The 10,831-nt window shown below is 40.2% G+C and overlaps 1 protein-coding gene across 2 annotated transcripts; it reads left to right on the plus strand.

Moving 5' to 3' along the window:
• Window positions 1-1,232: 1,232 nt before the first annotated feature.
• Window positions 1,233-10,070, plus strand: zfyve21 (zinc finger, FYVE domain containing 21). Of its 2 annotated transcripts, XM_070842593.1 has the most exons (8): window positions 1,233-1,378; window positions 3,094-3,144; window positions 4,145-4,313; window positions 6,220-6,295; window positions 6,664-6,755; window positions 7,026-7,079; window positions 8,900-9,030; window positions 9,754-10,070. In XM_070842593.1, the coding sequence occupies exons 1-8, from the start codon at window positions 1,253-1,255 to the stop codon at window positions 9,787-9,789; spliced, it is 735 nt and encodes a 244-aa protein (XP_070698694.1). In that variant the 5' UTR covers window positions 1,233-1,252; the 3' UTR covers window positions 9,790-10,070. The 2 variants fall into 2 exon arrangements, with proteins under 2 accessions (XP_070698694.1, XP_070698695.1); XM_070842594.1 differs by lacking the exon at window positions 7,026-7,079.
• Window positions 10,071-10,831: the final 761 nt, after the last annotated feature.

Here is a 10,831-nt window from a genome sequence, read left to right on the forward strand (position 1 = left end):
TGACACAGAACCGTCCCACGTGTGTGTGTTCTTGTGTTCTTGTATGATAAACAGAAGACGCTCCTGGATGAGACTGGCATTCACGATACTACTTGTCCTCTGTAACTGCTGCTCTCTCAGACATGCTGGCTTTTTCGTCTTGTCTGCAAACTGAAGCTCCGCCGCGCCTCCTTCTTCAGTGACGTTTGTCCAAGCTATTGTACAGCTTAACTTTATTTGAATAAAACAGTCAAATTTGTATGACTTTTGTACTCTGAGTTTTAATATTTAATTTAATGTGGAGCAAAATGCATTTATCAAATAACGTACTTTACTTGTGTACTTTTACTCCACTGCATTTGTCTGATAACTTTAGTTCTTTATTATACTTTTTATCCCCTTTTTATCCAGTGAAAACCACATTTTGTGATTTTTAATCATGAATGTTTGTGATAAACCAAAGGATAGAAGAGTTCCTTTATGGCCTGAGAAAATTCTCCTCTTTTTTAAGCCAAGTAAACTCTTTCAAACCCTCTGAGATCACCTGGGAATCATTGAAAACAGGCTGTTTTTCTCATGAAACTTTTCGTATAATCGTGGATCTCACAGGACAGCGACGACACAAACATGACGATCTTATAGATTATGATGCATTGTGGTAGAATAAACTACCCAACACGATATTAAGTAGTTAAAATGAGCAAAAACCTTAAACATCACACATGTTGTCACAGACATATGATGGGAAAACAATGATAAGGAACATTTTAGTGCTCAATAAGAACATTTTGTTGATAATATTTTTACTAAAGTGAGCTTTGGAATGCAGGACTTTTACTAGAAGTGTAGTACTTTCAGTCTGGTATTAGTACTTTTGCATAAGTAAAGAATTTGAATACTTCCACCACTCTGCAGACAAGTTTTTGTTGTTATAATGAACAGATAATCACCATAAAAGCTATTCCAATAAATGAAGTGATTTACTGGAGCAGCTGTATAAATTATATGCTATACATAGAAATATATATTCATAAAAAATACGCCATATATATATAAAAACAATTTAAAAACAACCGTACATGTATAAATTAGCATAAATTAACGTTTGCTTTGTCCCTCCTTCAGTAGTGAGTGAAAATCAAAACAACGCGTCATGTGATCTGATCTCTGCGCTCTGATTCGCTGAACCGGCTGTCAATCACTGCGGGTGGGGGGGCGTGTCCCGACAGGAGTCTCAGCTGGACAGAGATCACAAACTGCCGCCGGAGGGAAAATGTCCGCTGTGCCTGATGGGAAGAAACTCGTCCGGAGCCCCAGCGGCCTGCGCATGGTGGCGGAAAACGGCGCCTTCAACAGCCCCTTCGCCTTGGACGAGCCGCAGTGGGTCCCGGATAAAGAGGTGAGCCGTGGTGGGGGATGTGTTTGACGGCGAGAAGCCACCAGAGCCGCGGCCACTAGCGGGAAGCTAACTGCTAGCTAGGACGGTAGACAGGGCGTTTCCGGGTGGGAGTTTCAAAATAAAACGCTCAGTTTCCCATTATAATGAAGAGTTTACATTGAATAAACAGTATCTGTCTTCTGAGCACTAATCTTAAAAACTTTAAAGGATAACATCGCTTCAAGACGTTGAATATGACCATATTATTTAAGTGAAAACTCAAACGCAACTTAAATCTAACTATCGATGCATTAATTTGTAAGATACTGTCATGTTGCTTCAATTTTAATTACTTATGTTCTGCTATGTAGTTAATTTATAAAAATACATTTGCATGAACTGAGGTTAAATGACGTTCTAGTCATATTAATAGGCCATATTAATATGTATAATAATGATGATAGTAATAATAATACGAACATCATGAAATATAGGATAAATGTACAATAACGCTAGTGATCGTGTCATGACAGAATGCTTTTATTTTTGAGGGAGCAGTTGCTAACTTCCTGTAGCATTGTGCTAGCTGTGGCTAGCTTGACGCGGCTCCGGACATGGCAGTTGGCCGCCGGACTGGGCGTTGCAGGCTGGGACGGCCAGTCTGGCAGCTAGCTAACGCCTTAACCCGCCAGCTAACCAGCTAGTTAACAGGTTTAACCAGCAGTCAGGATGCAGTTACGATGTTTGACTCCACCAGAGGTGGTTAAAGTAACAAAACGTCCGTCTGTTTTGTGTGTTAGCCGACAGCTACGTACATACTTAGCCTGGAATTTTAAGCTAGTAGCTATGCTAGTTACTAGCTCTCTGTGTGTTTGTGTCAGTGCAGTAAAACTACAGCAAGACAAACAGCAACTGTTTGCTGAAGTGCCGCTCACAGAGGCACTTTGACCAGACTGACAGTGATCAACAGCCAGCAAAGTTAATCATCTGCTGGTTTCTGATCAGTCTGTAAACAGTGTTTGAGGTTATGATGGGCTGTAAAGTGTGTTAGAAGAAGTGTGCAAGCTTACTGAGGCAGAATTAGTAATATCAAAATAGAAAAACACCCTTTTGCACGTAAAAGTCCTGCATTTGTCTGAAAAGGCTGCAAGGCTCTGCACATCCCTTATGTTTCTCATCCAAAAGTGAGAAGTTTCAGGTCACTTCAGTCTGTAAGATAAGATGTCCCTTTATTAGTCCCACCGTGGGGACATTTACAGCGTTACAGCAGTAAAACTGGCTATTAGAGTGTAGCGTTCAATGAATAATAAGTGGACAGCGACATAAACAGGTGGAGATATAAAAAAAAAAGTATGTACAATTTAAATAAGAGTAAGTACAAATGCAGGAACGTTGTACACAACGAGCGGGGATGTGACATTTGTCCTTCAACACAGCAAAAACATATTTAAAATGTTTAAATCATTTTGTCAGCAAAACATTTGTGAATACTTGCTGTTTTTTTTAGTTGCCTGATTGTAAACTGAACATCTTTAGGCAAATGTTTCCAATTTGCATGAACACAAACAGGAACACCAACATGCTTCCTGTAAAATACACTTTTGTTTCGTTGCTAACTGAAAGAAAACCTTCAAAAGTATTTTTTCTTTTCTGTTTCCAGCTGCCGTTGAACTTGAAACCGCCCAGCTCAGCATGTTGTGTAACATCCTGTTTTTCCTCTTTTTCCGTGTCTCCAGTGTCCGAGATGTATGCAGTGTGACACCAAGTTCGACTTCATCAGAAGAAAGGTCCGTTTTGTCCTGTGACACGAGCGCGACAACAAATCACAGCTTTGTCTGAATCTGAGAAAAACAAAAAAAAGCGACAGAGGAGTGACACACATGCACATAGAAACTGGAGAACTCAAGTCTTTTATTTGATTTATTCCCGTACTTGTTTATTTTGGCATGAAGACACACTGAGGCCTCTGTGGTGACTTTTCTTTTCCACTGACTACTGACATAATAACACGGTGGCTCTGCTCATTCGTGTCCCAGTTTGCTAGAATATACTTTGTGCTTCTAGTAAAAACCAGCTCAGCTCACTGGACTTTAGTAAACAAAAATGAGGAGTTTAGATGGCTGAGAAGTGACTCACACTGAGCGTCGAATTCATGCCCTCAGCATTACTCACTTGTCTTCGGGTTTTAACAACAGTTGTAGTGTTTTTTCTCTACATTTAATACACTAAATGCAGGCATGAGTTGTGTTTCTTATGATTTACATTATTTTGGACCAACAGCTGATGGTGTTTAATTCCCTGTCCCTTTAAAACATGCAGCACTGAAGCTTTTCGAGTGCCCTGTCACACCAGATGACCTCCGTACATCTGCTTTTTAGTTCATAGGTGTCAGATTTTTAGAAATTGTGGACTAAAAAATCACTCTTTGGCCCAAATTTAACACATGCTGCAGTTTCCACTGACAGACTCCTGTAGAAACTGAGTGCATATGGCCAGATTTTTTATTCTTGTACGTTATTATCTATTAGATTATAGAAGTAAATTTATATAGTCAACCTTCATAGGTGTGTTAATGCAGAAATAAGCACTAAATAATGCATTTATTGAACAAATTCATAACCACAAGACAGCAAAGGTGCTTCTGTCATTGTAACATCTACACACTTTTAATTATACAGATTTATTCAGTCATGCACGTCTTCATGATTTAATGTGTAATATGAGACTTTAAACATTAAAACTAACCAAACCGGCAGTAAATGTGACCGTAGCTCGTTTGTCCTGCAGCATCACTGCCGGAGGTGCGGCCGCTGTTTCTGCGATAAGTGCTGCAGTAAGAAGGTGGTGCTGCCCCGCATGTGTTTCGTCGATCCGGTGCGGCAGTGTGCCGAGTGTGGCCTGGTCTCGCAGAGAGAGATGGAGTTCTACGACAAGCAGCTCAAAGTGCTTCTGGGAGGTGAGCAGTTATTTTTTTTTGAAGTAGCTCAGAGGGTCTCAGTGTGATGTGCATGTTTATGTGGCTGTTGTCTCCCCAGTTTTTACCTTGGATTCTTCCTTTTGTCCAAATCTCTTTCCTTTGAGGCAAACGCTTCAGGCCGAGGCTACAATCTCTGTGTGCGAATTATTGATAAAACATTGCAGCTATCAGGAATCACAGACCAACAGTAATACAGGACTCTAAATGACTCAGAAGAGACACTGACATTCTCCCTTTATCGCCTCATTTCAGACTCTGGCTGTAAGACAGTTGTAGTGATTGATAGCTTAAAAGACTTATCATTTTGAACTGGCAATGTCTTTACTCAGAGGAGTTCACCTGTGTTTTCACATGTGATGCAAAATTGGCCTTAAATGTAATTAAGGCATATTGTATTTGCACCTGGATGTAAAAAGCCAATGTTGCTGTTTACACCCAGGTGCATATTTTGTGTTTAATGTACTCTGCCTTTTATATTTGTATTTGACTTACTGACAAACCAGGATCTTTTCCTAAACCGAACTGCGATCGAAAACTGAAAGTGATAAAAGAAAACTGAAATATTTAAATTTACAAATACATTAATGTAATTTACTGTTGATTTCAAGCAGGATTCAAACCCTTTTCTCCTCAGTGAAAGTCCTGCACTTATCCCATTCAGCCACCACTCCACCGTTCTTTATGCTGCGTGACTGGACCAGGTGTAATAGTGGCTGTCTGACTGTTTGTACCTGGATGCAAATAGACACTTCAGAAGTCTTTAAAAGCCTAAACTTTAACATCTAGACACCGTTTTACAGCCAACCTGCTGTTTGCTTCATGACGCTGCCCCCCCGTCACTCTATACTCACTATAGTCACTATAATCTCTGAAATAATCTAGCGGAGTGCCCTCTTGGTGTCCTGGTAATCTGCTGTGTTGTTGTTGTAGAGTGTGTGTCAGCGTGCAGCTATAAATACAGCAGCAGTCAGGCTGTTAATGAAAAATCCATCAGCGGCCCGGAGCCGCAGGGGGGCGAGCGGCCGAGCGCCTGAGATGTAAAACCTGCAGTGTGACGGGGGGGGGTGGCTCATACTTCATGGATGATGGAGTTTATCAGCAGCTCAGCAGAAAACAACACACACTAAAACTCACAACAGATGAAGATGTGATGTAGTTAATCTCTCTGGACATTTAAATATGAGTGTGTGTTGTGTCACCAGGGAGGTGTGGAAACAATAATTTGTGGCCTCTTGGTTTGAATAATTTCCTCCTTTTGACCTCCAACGTCTCATCAAACCGTTTTTAATCAACAGAAGTTTTATATGATCATTCAAAGGCCTGATCCACCTTTAGTCTGAACCCAAACAGCTACAGTAAGAAGAAGTAGATGTGCTTAGAAGTAATACACACAAAGCTAAAATATCAAACCTGATCACAGGTTAAGATAAGAACTGTAAGAATCCCTGTTTTATTAAATAAAAGAAGCCAAACTGGTCAAATGTTTAATGTGGTTGAAACATTTTTCTCCCAATAAAAAAAGTCCAGTTCAGTTTACAATAATGTAAAACAGAGAAAAGTCAGAAAGTGACAATGAGTTAGCTTTTTATTCTTGAGAAATGACTTAAACAGTTAGTCAGTAATCAAAGTTGAGGTTTTTTTCTTCATCTCGTGTTGCTTTCAGTCACCAGAATAATTTCCTTTGCTGTTTTAAATTTTAGGGTCCAGTCGGCCTTTTCTGTGAAACATTTGTTCAGAATCACTGATATTTTGTGCCTTTTTTTAGTTGGAAAATGTGGCTGCGTTTCTTTGCGAAGGATTAAAGCAGGTTTTTACTTCTGACTTCAGGGTTACAGACGCTCAACAGCCTTTTCTGTTTTCATCACGTGTGCTCTTGTGTTTCTAGGCGGCACCTTCGTCGTCACTCTGGGAACGACGGAGAAGTCTGAAACTATGACGTGTCGCCTCTCCAACAACCACAGGTAAACTTTTATTCAGTCTTTTATTATTTATTTGATGGTTTCAGCTTAATGTGCTCAGGGTTTTAGATGTCTGCCACATTTCAGAGGGAAATGTTGTAGTTTTTAACAAAATTTAATTAACAGAAAATGAAATGGAACTCTTTCATGGTTCCTGCTTTTCCTTTTAACTATTCTAATAATTGAGATGTTTGGGTGCTTTAGTGGATATGACCAGGACCAAAGATAGCAAGGTGTCCTGGTATTAGGTTCTTCACCTTCAAGTATAAAAATGTCCTGTTGTCCAGTTCCAATCAATAAGATCCACAGTGTCGCCATGAGTCAAACGGGTCTGATTTCCATATGACTCTTTTTTTAAATCCAAACTTCAGGTATCTGTTCCTGGACGGTGAAAGTCACTTCGAGGTGGAGTTGTCTCGAATCTCCAGCATGCAGATTCTGACAGACGGGACGAGTCCAGGAGGTGAGACTTTGTGTAGGAATTAAACTAAAGAGGTTTTACAAACCCCCCAAAAAATCACATGTTGAAATCAGAATTTAACTGTTTTGTTCAGAAAATAAATGTTTTGCTTTTTTTTCTGTTGTATAAATGAAGATACTGGAAATTCCTGAGATGCACTCACTAACCTGTTTGTCTTTTGTCTAATGTCGCTAACAAACTCTTTCTCCTCTGGTGTCCCGGCTCCTCCTCCTCCTCCTCCTCCTCTTCTTCTTCCTCCTCTTCTGGGCTCAGAGAATGACATTCACACTTACACCAGTCTGCTGGACAGTCACTGTATATCTGAAGGTTAGCTGTGGTTCACCCTGGTGGCGTCGGCTCGCTCACTGTCGTCCTTCCCCTGTTTGTTTTCCTCAGATCATGTTTCTTTGGGTTTTTGTCTTGTGTGCATGAAGCTGCATGAAAACGAGAGCAGTGACACTGTTGTGCCTCACTGAGAATCATCCTAAAAGATAACTTTAGTGTTTTTAAACCTGGGTTGACTGGTAGGTACATATAATGTAATATAATCCTTTGGTGCAACTCAAATCATTAAACAACATCCACTAAAAGTGTTTGTTTGATCCACTGACAGGCTCAGAGTGTTATTCTAAGTGTGTGACAGCATTATGGAAAGGATCCCTACAGAGAGAGACCTGGAAGATCCTTTTGGTTTAACCACAAACAGCCGTTCTATCGCTCTCTGCAAACACACACCAGACTACATTCACAAAAACAGTGATTTTTAGCTCACAGAACACAGGACTTGTTGCTGTACTGCTGCCTTGATCAGATAGTTTGTTTGTCTTATTCATTACACAAATATTGTGTTGGATCTGAACTAAGCCTGTAAAACTCACAAAATAACACAAACAAACTACCTGATCAAGTCAACGGTAAACAAGGAACCCCCTTGTTCTGAGAGGTAAAATGACTGTTTTTGTTAATGGAGTCTGGTATAACACAGTAGGTCCACTAAAAGAGCTTGTTTGATCCACTGACAGGCTCAGATTGTTATTCTAAGTGTGTGACAGCATCATGGAAAGGATCCCTACAGAGAGAGACCTGGAAGATCCTTTTGGTTTAACCACAAACAGCCGTTCTATCGCTCTCTGCACACACACCAGACTACATTGACAACATATGAACACAGTGATACCATTATAAGTGTGCAGAATAAGCTTTAGAAAGATTTAGAAGTATGATGATTCTCAGGTTCTGAAGCATCTTGTTTCTCTGCTTTCTAAGTTCATTCAGACTGAAAGATACACAAGGTTTCATGTTTGTGTGTCACTCTGCTGCTGTAGTTTCAATAAAAGTAACTGTTGTTCAGATGTTTATTAGCTCCAACTACGACACGATCCTACACGAAGAAAACCGAGGAAACTCAACATAGTGGTGCCAATGAGAATAAAAGTCAACCCAGATGTTTAAAACAGGCTTAAAGCACCGTCTTAAGGATGATTCATTCTTCACTGCAAACCAAAATATAACGTTGGTGCTTTTTGGGCCTCGTGTTTCCGTCCTTCTGTCTCAAAGCAATGAAATGTTTCACCGGCCAGTCGTCTCATTACTCCTGGTTCTTCATTTCATTCTGAGAGACAATGTCACCGTCATTGATTCTCTATTTCAATTCATTTGTATTTGATATTTATTCCTCTGACATCTCTCCGTTGTTGCATGCACATGTTTTACGCATGATTTAATCATTTTGAATGGTTTGTTTGATTGATCTTGTCGAAGCTGAGCGACCGTGTGCAGACGAAATAGATTCAGGAGCAAGAATGTGAATTCATGGGAGAAGAGTTCCTTGTTAAATTATATCTCCATGTTTCTGTTTTAGTCACTCATTTAACTCATGTTTGTAATTTATTTAAATAACCTGCTGCTGCTTTTAATGAGCCAGAAGAGACAGACAGAAAACTTTACAGCCTTTATTTGTACGGCACTTTTTAAATCTCATGGAGAAAAGTAAGCGAGTGTAAAAAGTCAGGATAACTTTCTTTAAAATGTCACCCAGTCTGAGCTGAAGATTAAATCTTGTTCTTGCTGCCTGATAGTTAGTCTGTCAGTTGTTCTTTTAGTAAGACATACTGAAGGTGTGTGTGTGTGTGTGTGTGTGTGTGCAGGAGGGACGTCGCGGGCCAGCGGCATGCTGCTCCACTACAAACCAATGGGCTCCCAGGACGTCCAGCAGCTCCGCATGGAGGCAGCAGACGACAAGAAGGTGGCCTCGCTGTGGTTGGCTGCAATGCACAAGGTACAAAAACCAGGACGCCAAACGGGTCCAAAGACCTCGGTGGAAATATCCTGGAAATAATCAGAAAGTTTGAGGGTTCAGAAACGAGACGTTGTGGCGCTGTGTGGAGTGATGAAGAAATATTTAAGATTCTCTGTGGCACCGACCAACTGAAGGTCAGATTTCCTTTAGTTCTGTCTCCACTTTTTGTACAAAGGACTGAAGTTGATCAGTACCACAAACCTTAAATCTTTCTCCATCATTCACACCATCATTTCTGAATCCTCAGACTTTCTTATTATTTATCATCTGTGAGTTACAGTTTGTTAAAGTGTTGAGTTTGAGTAAAAACACTCATCACACAAGTCCTCATGTGGGGCTGTCACAAAGGAGCATCTTCATTAGATATTAATCATGTGTGTGTGTCTGGTTTGTTGTTTTCTACACATTCAGTCAGCTCAGGTGACAATGATTAGTAGGCAATAGATTAATTGATCAATAAATTAATTGTCCACCTTCTCAGAAGTGAGGATTTTCTTTTTCATTGCCAAATATTGTACATCTAATCTTTGAGTTTTGGACAGAACAACTATGAGAAATTTAGATTTTTTCATTTTCGTGGATTTCTGTTTTTGAAAAACATCACAAACAATCAGCGTAACTTAACAGACGGATAAAAGTACTGACAATAAAGAGCGGTGACAGTGCGGCCGCTCCTTTTAATTATGTCTGTGTTCCCCACAGGCGGCCAAACTGCTGTATGAATCTCGGGACCAGTGACGAGCAGGCAGCCGCCGCGCCGACCCTCCAGGCAGCACACACCCAAGTGTTTTGTACCCCGTCCTGCGGGGGTTTGGTATCGTTTGGTTTTTTATTAACGCCAGTTCTGATTCTGCTCCTCCGTCTGAATCCTCATTGGTTCTTGATACCATTTCTTATCACGGTAATTTCTTCAAGAAACGTTTATATAAAAACACTGTATTACCTCTATAACCAGTACTTTGTACATCATGTTTACCACAAGTTAGGATGATTCTTCTTCTTCTGCGTCTTTTTTTTTTTGCTTTGTACATCTCAGAGTTCTTTAATTGTCGTTAGTTCATAAATCAGGGTGTGCTGCATTAATGTTCTCTACTTTTTCAGTTTTGAGAATTGGACTTTCTTTCTGTGATACTTACCGTCTGATTTCTCACACAGAGGTTGAACTTTATGACTTTATAACGTCCATGAAATGTCGACATTTTACCTTTTTCATAAGTCATTTTTCATGAATTCAGAGATGCAGTAAAACTTTAGGCAGATGCTCAGTTGTTTCATGGCAACACAATGATTTTATATGCTGCTTCTTTGTGTCAGTGAGGATTTTATTTCCTCCGGACACTTAATGGATCCCTATAGAGAGGTTTTTTTTTCATTTTGCTGACCCTCCCTTCAAAGAGGCGCACCAAGTAGGGACTGAATGTCTCAAAGGACCTTCGGCAGGCTGGGTGCTCGAACCAGTTTGAACCCAGATCTTCCAGATAAAGCGTCATCTCGTGCAGGCTAAAGAACAGATCCACCTTCAAACCCTTTAACGCAGATGGAAAAGCAACTCTGTGTGATGTGCTTTGCATTTCAGGGTCTATTTAGTTTGGTCGGCGGAGTTTTGTAGCAGAAGCAGTCTGCATGTCACTAAAAATGAAGAGCGAGAGATTCTTTCTGTATTTTTGAGGCGAGACACTACAGACAAACACATAATGTTTTCATGCGCTGGTCAATTTTAAGATTTTGACTTCATTTGACTTCCATAACACGTCTTCTATCAGACTAGTGGAAAGAAAAT

This window comes from Pempheris klunzingeri, chromosome 13, assembly GCF_042242105.1.
Source record: "Pempheris klunzingeri isolate RE-2024b chromosome 13, fPemKlu1.hap1, whole genome shotgun sequence".
NCBI classification, from domain to species: domain Eukaryota; kingdom Metazoa; phylum Chordata; class Actinopteri; order Acropomatiformes; family Pempheridae; genus Pempheris; species Pempheris klunzingeri.

What these genes read in the sequence shown, in the direction of transcription:
- zfyve21 (XM_070842593.1), top strand. Translation starts at nt 1,253, where the DNA reads ATGTCCGCTGTGCCTGATGGGAAGAAACTCGTCCGGAGCCCCAGCGGC. An exon ending in GCTCAAAGTGCTTCTGGGAG is followed by an intron (nt 4,314 to 6,219) that starts GTGAGCAGTTAT and finishes TTGTGTTTCTAG; the next exon opens with GCGGCACCTTCGTCGTCACT. An exon ending in AGACGGGACGAGTCCAGGAG is followed by an intron (nt 6,756 to 7,025) that starts GTGAGACTTTGT and finishes TTCTGGGCTCAG; the next exon opens with AGAATGACATTCACACTTAC.